The following is a 16,385-nucleotide window of genomic DNA, read 5'->3' on the forward strand; positions in this document are numbered from 1 at the left end:
TGACATGAGGGAGAGTAAATGATGACAGAATGTTCATTTTGGGTAAACTAACTAACACTTAAAGAGTGTTGAGGTGTCTGTGGTGGTATAAGATTAGCTTTATAGTGTGTCACAGACATGTTGTGTAAATGTTTGGGATCTGTTGTTGTCTGCAATATATTTTGTTAAAATTTGAATGGCTGCTACAGAGAACAAGTGACACACTTCACCTTTAATCTAAGAGCACTGATTGAGATTGCGGTGGTCTGAGGAACTTCACTGCGTCTTTTCCACCAGCCTTTGTTGTAAATGTCAGCATCAGCTTTCGCTTTCACATGGGTGTGCTATATTGACATGACAAATGACGGTGTGGTTCTTTGCCAAATCACTTTCATAGCTTCAGGCATTGAAATAAATGCTTTGCTGAGTCCTTTCTCACCTGGTGTGTCTTAGAATACCAAGAATAATGCAGTGCCCCAATGCCAAAACAATAAGAAGCTGTGGAGCTTTTCTGTGTAAAAGCAACGTGCATATAAAAGCTAAATTACCGCTTAAATTATTTGGACTCTGAAGTTTGTATGTCATTGCATTAGATCAGGGTTTCTCAAACTGGGTTTGGGTTTTTGTGAGTTGATGAAAAATTGATAAATTCTATCATAATAAGGTCAAATGTACATAAATCATTTAAAAATAAAAACATGAAATATTTTATTTGTTTACCATGAATGTGTTTTAAATGACTGAAATATTAACTTAAAATCTCAGGGGATAAATATTTTAGGTCTCATGTGTTTGGCTGGCAAAAACGTTTAGATAACATCCATAATAATAATAATACCAAGCCAACAGTCATTTATTTTACTGAATGAAAACACACGCAAGTCAAAAGGTTAAATATTCAAATAGATTGCAGTCAAATGGAAATGGAATTGTATAGTTATTTCTGTAAATTGAAGTGTCATGATGCATCACGTCATCCTGTAATGATGAATGGATTTGGCTATTTATAATGCGCAGTTCAGAGATAAATTGACATTGAGGTGTATGTGTTTGTCACATGTGTTTATGCCCATTATGAACATGCATGACTATTTCCATTGTGTGACACAGATAATTAGTGTTGGAAGTGTTGAACTTGATAGTGATGTGTGGCCACAGGCTCAAGCTTTTATAACAGCATCTCCATCTAGTGGTAGAGCAGATGAAGTGCTTTCTCACACCCTAGTAAAAAAATCCTTTGCCATCATTTATTTAAATACATTTATATCATCCTAAGTATACTTCAAATCCATTAACATATTTATTGACATATCACTTAAGTTTTACAGATATAAAATTATAGTTGGAGTATTACTTGGACACAAGTAATATTTGCACAATATGCACATTTTTTAATGTTATGCCTAAAATGTGTTTTAATATTAATAAGGATTGTATGATCTCTGTATAGTATCAATCTTGAAATGCAAGATATTTTAAGTGTACCTGAAGTATACTTACAGTAGTTCCACTTTAGCACAATCAAATATACATCAGTATATCTTTAGTTGGACCTCAGCACTACTTCCACACAATTAAAGTGCATTAAGCACAAAATTAGTTCTTCCAATTTAGCAGACTTTAGGTAGGCCTATACCAGTTTAGTATACCAAAAATACAATTGAAGAGTTCAGATGCAAAAGCCTCTGAGTGTCTTTTGAAAATTTCTTCTAAAATTAGCATTTTTCTCATGCTCCTGTTTTTGTTCAGTTATTTCACTTTAATGGCAATGAAAAGAACCTATTTCTTGCCATTAAAGTGAAATTACTGAATCTTCACATATGAGCCTGATAAAAATGCTCATTTTAGAAGAAAATTTCAAACGGCGCTTAAAGGCTTTTGCATCTGAACTGGGTATTTTTATTAAGCATATAAATATGTAAATGTATTTGTGGAATACTTAGCGCAAAATAAATGTATTTCATGTATACTGTATATATATATATATATATATATGTTCCCTCCTGGTGGAGTGACCTGCCCAAATCAATCCGAGCAGCTGAGTCCTTAACCATCTTCAAGAAACGACTAAAAACACATCTGTTCCACCTTTATTTGACCCTCTAACTCTAGCACTTTCTATTCTATTTTAATTCTACTTTATATTTATCTCCTATTTTATTTTGTTATTTAAAAAATAACAACAAAAAACAAACAAACACTTGCTTTCGATTTTTTCTATTCTATCTACTTGTTTTTCTTTGTGTGTGACTGTATATCATATATTTATAATTTTAAATATTTATTTAAATATTTATTTTTTTAAAAACCGTTGTTGTTTTGTTTTGTTTGTCACTGTAAGTAAGGGAGTGGGGTTTCAGTTCAACACCAGAGAAAACACCTTTTTTATTATCAAGTTCTTCCATGTGTTTCTCTGAATGTGAAGTGATTGAACTGGCCAGTTCATCACTTCAGCTAGTATATCTCTCACCCCTATAACCTTATATTTACTCTTGCATGCCTGAGTGACTGTTTGTAACTATAGGATATAGAAAAAAAAGCAGTCACTTGCCCCTATTTATACTCCCCTTTGAGCGTGGCTGCTGAGAAAGTCAAGCGTGGAGAAGCACACAGGCAATTTACTTGTGAGAAATGCGCTGTGTTTTCTCTGCCTCCTCTCTTTCATTAGAGCCTCTCAGAGGATCAGATCGTGTGCAGTGCTGTGAGGAGCTCTGAGAGCCGTATATAACCACTGCACAGAGACTATATATCACCTCCTCTGACATCAGTGCTGTTCTTACAGAGCAGAGGCCTTTCCGCTCTTCACTCACCTCACTACATCAAATGAATGAGAGATCAACTGGTGTGTCATTCATTTATATCAGTTCCCAGTGGTGGTTAATGTTGTGTCAGCCGGTGTACTGAAGTTCTGTGAGAAAAAGAGAAGCCCGGAACACTAAACTATTATGCAATCTTTTGTTGTGTCGCTTGCTTCTACACTCTTAAAAATAAAGGTGCTTCAAAAGGTTCTTCAAGCGATGCCATAGAAGAACCATTTTTGGTTCCACAAAGAACCATTCAGTCAAAGGTTCTTTAAAGAACCATCGCTTTCTTACCTTTTTGTAATCTGAAGAACCTTCTTTCGCCACAAAGAACCTTTTGTCAAATAGAAAGGTTCTTCAGATGTTAAAGGTTCTTTATGGAACCATTTAGACAAAAAGGTTCTTCTATGGCATCGTGAAGCACCTTTATTTTTAAGAGTGTAGTTCCTCTTTTGAGCACTAGATGAGCATCATCAGGGATTCCTCATTGACTTCTATTCAAGGATTGCCATTAATATTTCACATGTGCTTTGGAAATCCCATGATGATGACTATAATTTTGTCGCCAAGGTTAATGAAGAGCTTGACATCATGAGTGTGATGTGTGCTTGGTTGTGATCGTTCAGAAGTATGGGTGGAGTTCAAATTTTTGTCAACCAGACTTTGATCTCGTTCTTCACACAAGTGTGTGTGCACTGCAGGCACACCTATTAGAGGATCACTTTATAAGTGTTTTAACTTTATTAAATGAACAAATCTATAATACCAGCTTACCTTAAAACATAACATGAAGTGTTGATGACTGTAATGTGATTTGAGACTGTATTTCATTGATGTGTTGAGTGTTATTACCTGGAGTACAGGAGAGCATGATATCTGGAGAACCTTGTCTGATCCAGGGAACCCCGGAAAATGCCAGAATTGTCCTGGTACTACACTATAACGTTCAACTTTAACAAGCATTATTAACTGTCTTTGACATGTCCGGGATTCACTATAATGCTGTAGAGTTGTTTAGTATAGTTCCCTGATGAAGATATATTTAATGATCAGATATTTACATACAGTACCAACATACACTTACAGAAAGAAATAAAGAAAGCAAGCAAGAAAGAAATTAACACTTTCTATTAATCAGAAGTCTGAAGAAAGCATCAGGTTACTCCAAAAATATTAAGCAGCACAACTGTTTTCAGTCTTGATAGTAAAATGTTTTTTGAGCAGCAAATCAACTTATTAAAAGGATTTCTGAAGGATCATGTGACACTGAAGACTGAAGTAATGACAATTCAGCTTTGCCATCACAGTAATACATTACATTTTAAAATATATAAAAATTGAAAACAGTTATTTTAAATTGTAATAATACTTGCCTGGGTGAGCTCAAGAGACTTCTTTCTTTTCCAAATGACAAAATACAGTAATAATTGAACAAATGACCATGTTCAAAAGTTGACATACACTTGATTCTTAATATTGGTGGTCCATAAAAGATTCATAGTGGTCTCTGAATTAATTGACTGATTAAACAAAAAATCATCAAACAGTTATAATTTACTGTATAAAATCTAATTCAACATTTATGGATCAACTAATTAACTAAAAAAACTCATGGCATTATATAAATTGGTGCTTCTGTTGTCTTCAGTAATGTAACTGACTAATATACATTAATGTGCATAGTTATTTAGCTAGCAAACAGACGGCTCATTTAGATTCATTTGTTGACCCAAATCATGTACAGTATATACACTATACATAATGTATACTATGCACTATGTACTATGGGGGTGGGGGGTAAATAAGTGCATCATCCTGGTATTTGAAGTGAATTTCTTGTTGGAATTTTCAGTGTGAACACACTACTCACACTATTTATTCTATAAAATAGCATGGAATAGTGCATAAAGTGTATGCAAATTTTATTTAATTTCAGCAAATTTGTGATTGTTGGTCACTAGGCCCAAATTCGGGGTGTTAAGGTGCTCTGTTGTACTGTGCGAAGACAGCTCGAGAACCACTGTCTCAGTGATTAAACCCGCTATTAAACTCATTCAGATTTAAGTCACTTTTATAATACTTAATAACTCAACAGGAACAACCAAACAAAGAGAGCAAGAAACTAAGAAAGAGACCTTTTAAGGCCAGAGAGGAAAATGGTGGACAGTCTTTTAACCCAGGGCACCCGGAATTGACACACACCAGGAAGACAGAACCGCAGTCAGGGGGAGGGACGCCAGCAGCTCAAGCCTGTGTGTGTGTGTGTGAGTGCAGAGGCGGGCCATTCGAGGTTGAAGTGTGTGTGTGTGTATACGAGAGAGAGGAAGCAAGTGGCTGTTTCTGTGTTTGTGTGAGAGGGAGGACACATTACCATTCCAGAGAGAAAGAAAGGAAGAAAAAAAACCTCCGTGGACAGAAGAGGTAGATTTCCAGCAGAGGCACCAATGTGTCACGGGCGGCTTGTCAAAACTTGAAAGGAAGGAAAGCAGTGAGTGAAACAGAGGGAGAGGAGAGAGAGGTATCGGCCGTCAGCATGGAGGAGGATGAGGAGGAGGTGTTGGGTTTTCTGGACAAAGTTCTGGAGGATGAAGATGTGTTTGACAATGAGATGGACTTGGACTGTCCGTTCACACCAGTGGAGTTCAGGACGTTCAAGGTGAGAGAGAGTCAGGCTGAGCAGCACTTCTCTCTTCCTCTGCTGGCTTGCTGACAGAGGTTTCAATGGCTAAAAATAGTGAGGTGGAAAGTATTAAAGCTTTTTGCGACTTGGCGTTAGTGTTTGTTCAGTTTCCTGAGCTCCAACTGTGAGTCTGTGAACGGTTTCTGAATGATCTTTATCCTGCTCTAACACACTTGACGAGACAGAAATCAAGGACAGAAACAGATGGTTATTCACCAACTGTTGCTGTGATTTGACTCTGTTTGATTTGAGATGTTTAGCATCTCTATAAGTGCATGAAGAAGTCACGTTGGCCATGTTGACTAAGACTCCGACAGCAATGACTTCACATTGTAGCTGTCATTAGAACAATATTCTCTTAAAGGGACAGTTACCCTGAAATGAAAATTATATGTATTATTATTTATTATTAAGGATGCACCGATACTGGTATCGGTATTGGGCCCGATACTGAGCTCCTGTACTCGTACTCGTACTCGTTAAAATGCCCCGATACCACACAGCATGTGATAAGTGCCGTATTCAGACAAAGAAACCCCAACAACAGACAGCAGAATGGAGTTATTAGAGATTAAAGATGCTTACGAAGTATATGTATGCAATGAATATAAAACATTCTGTATTAATGCCTGTATAGCTGATTTGCGCCAGCTGGTAAGCAAATCACGCTGAGTGGATTGAGCGCGCGGCGGCGCAGATGTGCGAGCTTGTCGAGTGAATATCCCTTTCTCACAGACATCACTGAAAAGTTTGTAGTTCGGTCGGATATGTCAAAAAGAAGTAAGTAAAACAATGCAGAAGTTACCTAATGGTAGGGAGGGAGGGAGAGAGAGCGCGCACTTCTGTTGTGTGATCTTTATTGATGTTCGCTCACTTAGCACGCATCATTTGGATTAAAACTAAATTGTAAATATAAGACAATTTATAGGGGCATTCACTATAAACGTCATTTATTTTTACCCTTAAGCATACACGACTTTCTGGCGAAAGTGACACTAACAGCCTGTGTGAAATGCGCTAGGCTGTACTGTACTTGTCCCTCTCATCCTGCATCAGTACAAATACGTGTGCGCGTTGCGCGTGTTTTGCTTTGCTTCATGAGTGTTTCTGCATTATACGAGTGGCTTTGGAAAATAAATCGCTGCACGTTTCAGATGAAAAAAACAAAATAAACTAAACTGTGAAATATTATATCCAAAAATTCTTCATACGGTGGACTACCAGTAAAATTGATACAAATTTGGGACCAAAAATTATTCAGACTGAGTCTGGGGAAAAAATGTAAGTTCAGGTTTGCATGAACCTGGTTGACAGCATGCCCAGGAGACTATATGCTGTCATTAAGGCTAAGGATCTCCCGACAAAGTATTGATAGTTGTGTAAATATTGACAGGTGTATGAATAATTTTTGGTTTATTGTAATCCATTACATACCTTTCTATCAAAGTTATCTGACATTATCAAGCTGAATTTGTTCTGGCACAGTTTAACTCTGAGTTCTTGTCATATTTTATTACCATTTTCTAAACTATAGCGAATAAACGGTGATAATGTGAGAAATGTTGAAGGTGTCTGAATAAATGTTGGTTTGACTGTATCTATTTGATAAATTAAGTTAACCAACTAACATTATACATACTCTTTGGTTTCTGTACCCAATATTTAAAAAAATTACAAATGCAATGAAAATATTGGTATCGGTACTTGGTATCGGCAAGTACCAAAAATAAAAGTATCGGTATCGGACGAGTACTGGAAAAAGTGGTATCGGTGCATCCCTATTTATTATCATTGTTTATTCATCCTCATGACTTTCCAAACCTGTATGACTCACTTACTTACTTCTGTGGAGGTTGAGTGGAAAAAAGCATGGGTGAAATTTGCTCCAAAACATTCCCATTTGTTTTCCATGGAAATAAGAACATCATATGGGTTTTTATTGACATAAGTATCAGTAAATTATGATAGAATTTTCATTAGTTTGGCTAGGCTAATGCTTTATAACATTTTCTCCCACAGTACATTGGGTGCACGCTCACAGATCTTTGTAACACCGTGCTTCTAAACAGGTTTAGTTTAGTTCAAGACTTTAGAGCTCAAGGACTGACCCGAACCATCGGAGTTTGAGTTACTGTTGTCCATGTTGTCCAAAAGATGGGAAAAACTGGTGCTGAAGAGGAAAAAGGACTGTTGAGCAGCACATTTTCAGAGCAGTTCTGTTTTCTGATTAGACTTTGACAAGAAAATGCGACTGGTCAGAAGATCTAAAATAGCCCACCCTATGATATTTTGGTATATCCACGGATCTATGCCAGTCTGTTTTTGTCACTCTATACACAAACGTTTAAAATTTGGGGTGGTTAAGATTTTTGTAAAGTCTAAAAGCTAACAAATTTAACACAATTTATGTGTTAAAAAAATTGAATCAACAATAATATTGTAAAATATAATTACAATTTATAATAACTTTTCTATTTTAACACATTTTACAGTGTAATTTATTCCAGTAATGGCAAAGCTGAATTCTTAGCATCATTACTCCAGTCTTCAGTGTCACGTGATCTTTCAGAAATCATTCTAATGTGCTGATTTGGTACTTAAGAAACATTTCCCATTAACAGTTAAAAACAGTTGTGCTGCTTAATATTTTTGTGGAAACCATGATACGTTTTTTTTTCAGCATTATGGTTTGAAATTAGTTCAAATATACATCTTTTGTAACATTATAAATGTGTTTACTGTTACTTTTAATGCACCCTTGCTCAATAAAAGTATTATTTCTTTAAAAAAATGAAAATTCTTGGCTGAAACAGAAAGTGAAAACCGAAACTGCCACTTTTAAATGAGCCTTCTATTAGCCCAATTTTGGCGGGCCAAAATGTCAAAGGTTCATTGCTAATATGATCGCTAATTCCAAAGAACTTTTGACTTTAGATTGTTTATGCCTGAAATATATTTCTAGTTTGTGGATATCTCTGGATAACTCAAACCTGCATAAACTATGTGAGCACCGCAGCTCAACATGTGAAGAGCAAGTGCAATAACCATTGTGTCACAGTTCTTACCACTTGATGTGCCTAGTCAAAAAACATGATTTTTGCACAGCTGAAAATGAGGCTTGCAAATACTTTTACAACCATTTCATTTTCAAGTTGAAAATAAGTGACACTTTAAATTGTTTTCTGAACTAACCTCTCCAGACTCAGTCCAAAATGGATATTCATTTATAATGACTTACATAGAACAAATAAAAAATTATTTCAGGTTCAGAAATGCTGTTTTTTTTTTTCTTCATCAGTACATTGTCCGTTTAGTCAGTCTAGAAACCTTCTCAGTCTCAGTAACTTCCTCTTCTGTTCTGTTTGCCCTTTCTCTGTCTCTCACAAATGACAGTAACTGTTTTTATAAATAATTTCCTTCCTGTGTCATTATTTCTTATCAATATCGTATCACTATCAGCACTGGGCGTCGAACAAGAAGTCACAGCTATTCATTAAATAAAAGCCTGTGACACTCGGAGTCTGCTACTCACATAGCTCTCATTTGAAACTAATGACATTGAGGGGGGCCAAAAAATGCATTAAAGGGCTAGTTTACCTTAAAATAAAAATTCTATCATAATTTTCTCTGATGTGATATGACTTTCTTCTGCAGAACATAAAAAAATTATCCAAAATGTGTGTTTTTTGTTGTTGTTGTTTGTTTTCATTGTTCCTACAATGAAATTCAATGGTCACCACAACCATTTGGTAACCAACATTTCTTCAAAAATATCAATCTATATTTGGTTTTCCACAGAAGAAAGTAAGTCATTCAGGTTTGAAATGACATCAGAGAGAATAAATTATTACAATTATTTATTTGTATTTTTGGGGGAGTAAACTGTGTCTTTAATGGTTTTAAAAAAAAGGGTTTTCTCAGGGTTTTCACAACCTGTTTCTAAAGTGATTCCCTTTTTATTCTTACCATAAGTTCTTAACGTATGTATCAGTGTTAGCTGCCTCACTGCAGTCTGAACTTTTTGAATTTTTTCCCTTGCTACGGAATAAATCCACAAGTGCTCTGGACAAAGGAGTGTTTGTCAGTGAATTATAAGGGCAATGGTGGGTATATTTGGCTGCTCTCTTCAGATGTAGTTAGTCATAAGGGTGGTACTTCCTGTCTTTTAAGATAGAACTGCTGTTTATTCCTTTATATAATCAACTTACATGGGTCTTCGAACTGACTTTGTCATGTTTTGATTTATTCTCATATATTTGTGGTGGTTCTGATGGACAGACATGGTGGGAGAATTTACACATGCAGTAATTGTTTTTAAAATAGTTTTTATGAAGTCATGTAATAAAGCAAGAGCTGTTGTAAATGGAAAGTTCAAAGGGAGGGACTTGGCTTAAATTCTTATGTGGAGCTTAAAAACATTGAAGCAGACATTTGAAAAAACGGATTATACGTGAAGGCTTTGACGACTTCTCTTTCACTCAGATTGAATCATGTATTTGTTCAAATGGCTTGGTTTAGATAGCATGTCTGTGCCTTTGTTTGAACACACACACGCACGCACACACATAGTTTGAACTCTGTACCTGGAAGGGTAAATTCACAGGGTGTGTCTATACCTGAGAAATTTCACACCAGAGAGAGAGAAAGATCAGAACAGACTAATACAATAAATTTACAGTAAAGCTAAACACAGGATTTTATTTTATTACCTACAGGTGGTGCTCATTAGCTGAAACATATTTCTCCTGTCTTGTTATTAAGAGGTAGTTCATTCAAAAATGAAAATTCTGTCATTTTCTCAACTTCATGTCATTTAAAACATGTCACTTTCTTTTTTGTGGAACTCACACAAAAGGTGAATTTAAAAAAAATATCCTGGTTACTCCTGGTTGCTTTTCCAAAATCTTTCAACTCTTCTGCATGAAAATAGCTGCCATTTAAGTTATTTATTGAAAATATTGACATCTCCACTCTATTGGGGTCAAAAAAGTTAATTGTCAATAGTGTAGCAATGGATGAAGCACAGCTCACACAAAAGTCACTTTGAACATGAGCGAAATCTACAGAGGAAATTTTTTCACCCTTGCCCGAAACTTCAGATTGAGCAGAGTACTATTGAAACGTCTGGATTTTGCTAACAATATTTTGCCAAGCAGTAGTAAATGTGACTACACACGATATTTTAATTAAAAATACACTGTTTGTGCTCCACAGAAGCAGGAAGTTTTGGAGTGACAAGTGACAATACATGAGTAAATTATGAATTGTGTTTTTTAATCGAATTGTAGTTTTTGGGTGAACTATTCCTTATATCTCTTAAAATACTTTGTTGTATGAATATCTGAACATGCAATATTTTAAAAGGAGGAACAAAGCCTCTGCTTTTGAACAAAAAAAACGTTTTTTTCTAGCTTCATGCATTCTTTTTTTTATCAACATTTTGAAGGAAAAGCTGAGAAAATCATGTTTTTGTCAAAGACCACATGGATCATATTTAGAACAAAGATCAAAACATAGATGGAGTCCATCGACTCTGTTTAAAGTTTGATGATCACGTTATTTTACATATGCATCTGCTTACATACGCCATCGTTACTTTCTGCTTCTTCTTCACATGTGTTTGATCCAGATGTTAAATACTCTTTTCAGAAGATGTTTGATAGCACCTCCTACAGTATACCAGTGAAAACACGGAAAACTGGGAAATTCTGTCATTGGCGGGGGAAGAGGTCATAATTTCAAAGAATAATTTGTTATATGTTTCCAGATTCACTGATTCTACAGTATTGTATGTGTTTCTGTGTTTCAGGGAGGCATAGAGAAAGGTCTGGAGATGAAGAAACTGGTTCTGTCTGGTTTCCTGGCCAGTGAGGGGATCTATATTAACCAGCTAGAGGCATTGCTGCTGGTGAGTACCATTACCACTAATGTCGTCACTCACACTTCATGAGAAACCTGTTGTGGGAACTTCACAGTCCTCTTCTATGTGACTCTATGTGGAGTGTGTGTGGAGTGTTTTAAAGCTGAGTAACAGTAGGTAAAGGGACCTTTTGCCTTATTTTATTTTATATTACAAAAACAATGGCCCTTGCTGTTTGCAGTACTACTTTAACTTTAATTTTTTTTTTAAATCTAAATAAATAACCCCAGTTATGATTAGCTATCAGTGTTTCTTTAGAATAAGTTTACTCTTATATTTCATAAGAGCAAGGAAAAGCGAGTTTTCCGCAATATGGCTGCTTAGAGTGCAGCGTAAAGGGCATGCGTACACTCAGCCAATCAGGAAGCAGCATTTCCTATTTATAGAAAATGCTGAAATCTAATGTCTACCAGTGCTTTGTTCCTCTGCTGTTTGAACGTGTCATTTCCTGTCAGTCTTTGCTCTCTCTTTTTTTAACTGCTGTTCAAAGCATTCATTCTGTGCAATAACGTATCACAGCAGTTAAAGGTTTACTTAGTTGTACCAGTATTATCTTGCTTTGCCGTTATTACTAATCATAGTCAAATGGAAGCTGAATCAACATCAGATTTCTAGATCATTCATTGAGTTTGATAAGAGTAGACGCAGGGCAAAAATAAACCCTGAAACGGAACAAACTAGTAACCAGCACACATGCACACAAATCCACTGTATTTTGTAGTGTGCTCATTATGCGGGACACAAACTGTGCTACCTGCTGTTACAGTCTTTAAGGAACACCTGGATATCTCCTGTCTTCCTTTAAGTAAATCTGCTGATGAATGAAGCTAAAAGCGGACCTGTGTGTTTATGTACTTCTGCTCTCTGCTGCACACTTCCTGTCCAAACATTACTCAGCAATTTGGACCTGCAAGGAAAACGGCTACAAATACTGTGGCAGAGCAGATATGTAAATGAGCAAGCACACGTTTATTCATCTTCTCCAATCATTTCTTGAAATGACAGAGGGGAACTTGATTCCTGTCGTGCTGACGTCAGATGTCTGGCACTGCTGATAAGATTGTGAATATCCAGTAATGTGTTTTTTGACAGAGACCACTGCACATGGCACTGATAAATGCACTTTCCACTACTTGTCCGTGAAATATTTATTTGTTATGCTATAGTTCAAAGGTTTGCATGTGGCTATTCGTTGTTATTGCTATTTTTAGAATAGTTCATCAAAACTATGAAATAATACATGGTTGTATGGACAAATTAAGGCCTCAAAAAAGTCTTAAATCAGAGCAAAAATTCAAAGTCACTGCATTAAATGTTGCATACATTGCTAAAAATTTATATCTTTCTCAGTATTTTTGTCTTGTTTTCCAGTAGAAATATTTAAACATCCTTAAATCAAGATATATTCGCTGGAGATGCAAAATTAAAATATAAAGTCTTGTTTTCTGAGAAACTGAACGAAATTAAGTTTATGCTTAAAACAAGAACAAATAGGAATGAAAACTTGTTTTGTATGAAGTTGATTTAAATGTCGATTACGCATGAATTAAGTAGATTTTTCTGAGCCCATGTTCCTTAATTTTTCTTTGGTCTTAAAAACGTCTTTAAATTTTTTTTTTTTAAGTATTCATTCTTTCAATATACTCCATGAGGTGCATCCTGAGATGCTTTTTAAACAGTATTGAGTTATTTATGTGGGACACTTTAAAAAAAAAGGGCTTTTATTCACATATAAACATTCATCAACACATAGAGCACATCAAATATTGTAAATAGAAGCTCAGTCCACTTGCTTGATGCAAGATGTTTTATACGTTTGGATTGGAATGACATGAGAGTGATTAAATTTATAGACAGAACAGCTGAATTACAATGTTTATCACATTACATTTTTGCAAATATTAGCAAAAATGTGTAATTGTCCTAGTGTGAACACTCCTTAATTCTTTATATCAAAATTGAGTCCTTCTGTTCTGGTAAAGGATGGAAAACATCACACCCTTTGGTTAGAAATGCAGATTCAATGACTTCAAAACCACGTCGTAAAGATGTGTTCAGACTCCAAGCTGTGAGGACGCATGCGGTGGTAGTGAAGGGCTGTGTATGTGGTCAAAGATTTGACTCCAGGTCAGGGAAACTCATTTGACACGTTTGACTTTAGATTCCCTCAGGGTGATGATTCGGGAAATTAGTGTTTGGTGCTTTGCATAAAAAGTAACCAAAAATAATTCAGAAGGTCCAAGGGATACTGCTTCAGCAGAAGTGGATGATTTTAGTCCTCCTTGTGCTTTAATTAAAACATTACTCATTTGTCCTGAAGCTCTTCAGACCCTGTGAAATCAAAACTGGAGTTCTGTGGCTTCTAGTGTGTCAATTTTAGGTGCATGTATATGATAGTGTACTCCTTGAAATTACTATATTGACTGTTTTCAAGTCAAGTCAAGTCACCATTATTTATAGAGCACTTTTTACAATACAAATTGTGTCAAAGCAGCTTTACAGTATTAACGGGGAAATAGTGTGTCGTTCTCATCTGGCCAGACAAAACCAGCAGTTTAAATCTAGTTTTAACAGATGTACACCTCCTTTCAAGTTTGAGGTTAGTAGGGATTTTTTTATTCTTTTTTTAAAATAAAATAATACTTTTGTTTAGCAAGAACACATTAAATTGATCCAAAGTATACAGTAAATACATTCATAATGTTACAAAAGATTTTTATTTGGAATAAATTGTTCTTTTGAACTTTTTATTAATCAAAGAATCTTGAAAAAACGGTTTCCGCGAACAGTATTAAGCAGTACAACTGTTTTCATAGGAACCAAATCAGCATATTAGAATGATTTCTGAAGCATCAAGTGACTCTAACGGCTGTCACATGCCTGCTGAAAAAAGAAAGCAGTTATTTTAAATTGTAATAATATTTCACAATCTTAAAGTGTTTTTGATCAGATAAATGCAGCCTTGCTGAGGATGAGGGACCTTCAAAAACATTCAAAAATCCCAAACTTTTCAGCGTTTATGTATTCCAAATGTTACTGTAAATCTTTCTCTTTTGGGAAAATGGACAAAATATTATCAGTATTTTTGATCCAATCAAATGCTCCCTATTAACAAACGCAGATGACTCCCATTAAGCTGCAAATCATCATGATTTGTGACTGTGATGTAACAAAAGATTATGGGCGATTTTAAAAGAAACAGGCTCTTTGACATGTCCCGCTCAAACTTCCTGCTTTAAGCGGAAATACATCAATACAGGGGAAAAAACTGCACTCATCAAGCAGTATCATGATGCAGAGGAGAGCAACTTACAATGAGTCACACTTATCTGAAAATAACCATCCTGCACTTTAACACAGTGTTATCAGCCCTGTAGAAAGAACACACATGAACACATGTGCTGTGAAATGTTTCTTCTGCTCTCATTTACAATGTTTGTTCATGTGCTTTCTCTTGTCAAATTTACAAAGACACAGAGTACCCCTCTGCCCTGTTTAGTCTGGACGGCATTGAAAATGCAAAGGAAATGAATGTTAATCGATACATCAATTCACAGGAAGTGGAGAGGGAAACTACTTGAGAACTACACGAATTTTGGCTGAACTAAATGCATTGAAAAGGACTTAATGGTTTAATTCAGTTTAAATCACCTCAGAAGTGATTGCTAGGCAGTTGTTTGTGGGTATAAAGTGCACAAGATGCAACAGTGCCATTATTATGATCAGGGGTCACATAACCAAACCACATGCATTTTCATGTTAAAGTTTAAATCACTCAGTTTAAGGATTTTGAGTATGGTAATTTTTTTACTTAATGTTAAAATGCATTACTTAATATATAAATGCGTGTGAGTAGCGAACATGTTCACTAATTCACTTCTCTTTCTCTCTCTCAGCCCATGAAGCCTCTTAAAGCCACAGCTACTACATCAAAGCCAGTGCTGACAATGGAGCAGATTGACACTATTTTCTTCATGATCCAAGACATCTTTGAGATCCATAAGGAGTTTTATGATGCTCTTTCTCCCAACATTCAGCAGTGGGATGAGAAGGTCACTGTCGGACATCTTTTCCAGAAACTGGTGAGTCCACCTGCCACATAGTGTCCTGCCAAACACAGATGGTTCCAAAGACAATGACCCTCTATGTAGTGTACACTACAAACCAAATGTTTAGGGTCAGTAAAATTAATAAATAAAGTAAATAAAGCATTAAATTGATCAAGATTGACAGAAAAGACATTTATAATGTTATAAAATATTTCAATGTAAAATAAAATGCTGTTCTTTTACACTTTCTATCCGTCTGAAAATATTAAGTAGCACAACTGTTTTAAACATTTATAATACTAATATGCAACAAATCATCATATTAGAATGATTTCTGAAGGATCATGTGACACTGAAGACTGGAGTAATGACTGCTGGAAAAGCTTTGCATCATAGGACTAAATTACATTTTAAAATATATGGAAATAGAAAACTGTAATATTTTAGACTGTAATAATATTTCACAGTATTCCTATTTTTACTATATTTTTGATCAAATAAAGGCAGCCTCGGTGATGATAACAGCCCTTTAACATGCACTAAATATAATTAGAAAACTCACTTTTCAGCATTAGTCTTGGCGGCTGTTATAGTAAAAACACAAATATTATAGTACAAATATTTGATTTCCTCATGTAATGCTTATTTCATATGTAAAGAGTTTAGTCAGTCATACAGTGTGATTTTTACTTGAAATCTGTGTTTAGTCTTTACTTTTTAAACCTTCTTTGAGATTCTTGCATTATATATAGATCTCTCTTTATATGGGTATGTACTGTATGTGTGCTCATATCTAGAAGACACTTTGCCAGACTATATAAATGCACTTGATAAGAATCATCTTCCTCTGAGAGTTAGAGTAGAAGGATAGAGGAGCATCTGTTGAGACTGAAAGAAACAGCAGAGAGAAGATGTCTAAGTACTGCCAGATGAAAATGAAACTCTCAGCTCTATTT

The 16,385-nt window shown here is 35.4% G+C and overlaps 1 protein-coding gene across 1 annotated transcript in view; it reads left to right on the plus strand.

Annotated features, from left to right (window-relative positions):
• The window catches only part of LOC107595513 (active breakpoint cluster region-related protein-like), a gene marked incomplete at its 3' end in the record, with an annotated part of 211,039 nt that overhangs the window by 96,234 nt on the left and 98,420 nt on the right, over positions 1 to 16,385 (plus strand). Inside the window, exons 3-4 of the mRNA XM_016285937.1 lie at positions 11,270 to 11,368; positions 15,277 to 15,462. Of these exons, the coding sequence (XP_016141423.1) occupies positions 11,270 to 11,368; positions 15,277 to 15,462 (285 nt within the window). The remainder of the gene's footprint in view (positions 1 to 11,269; positions 11,369 to 15,276; positions 15,463 to 16,385) is intronic.

This window comes from Sinocyclocheilus grahami, unplaced genomic scaffold (assembly GCF_001515645.1).
Source record: "Sinocyclocheilus grahami isolate Dianchi unplaced genomic scaffold, SAMN03320097.WGS_v1.1 scaffold203.1, whole genome shotgun sequence".
NCBI classification, from domain to species: domain Eukaryota; kingdom Metazoa; phylum Chordata; class Actinopteri; order Cypriniformes; family Cyprinidae; genus Sinocyclocheilus; species Sinocyclocheilus grahami.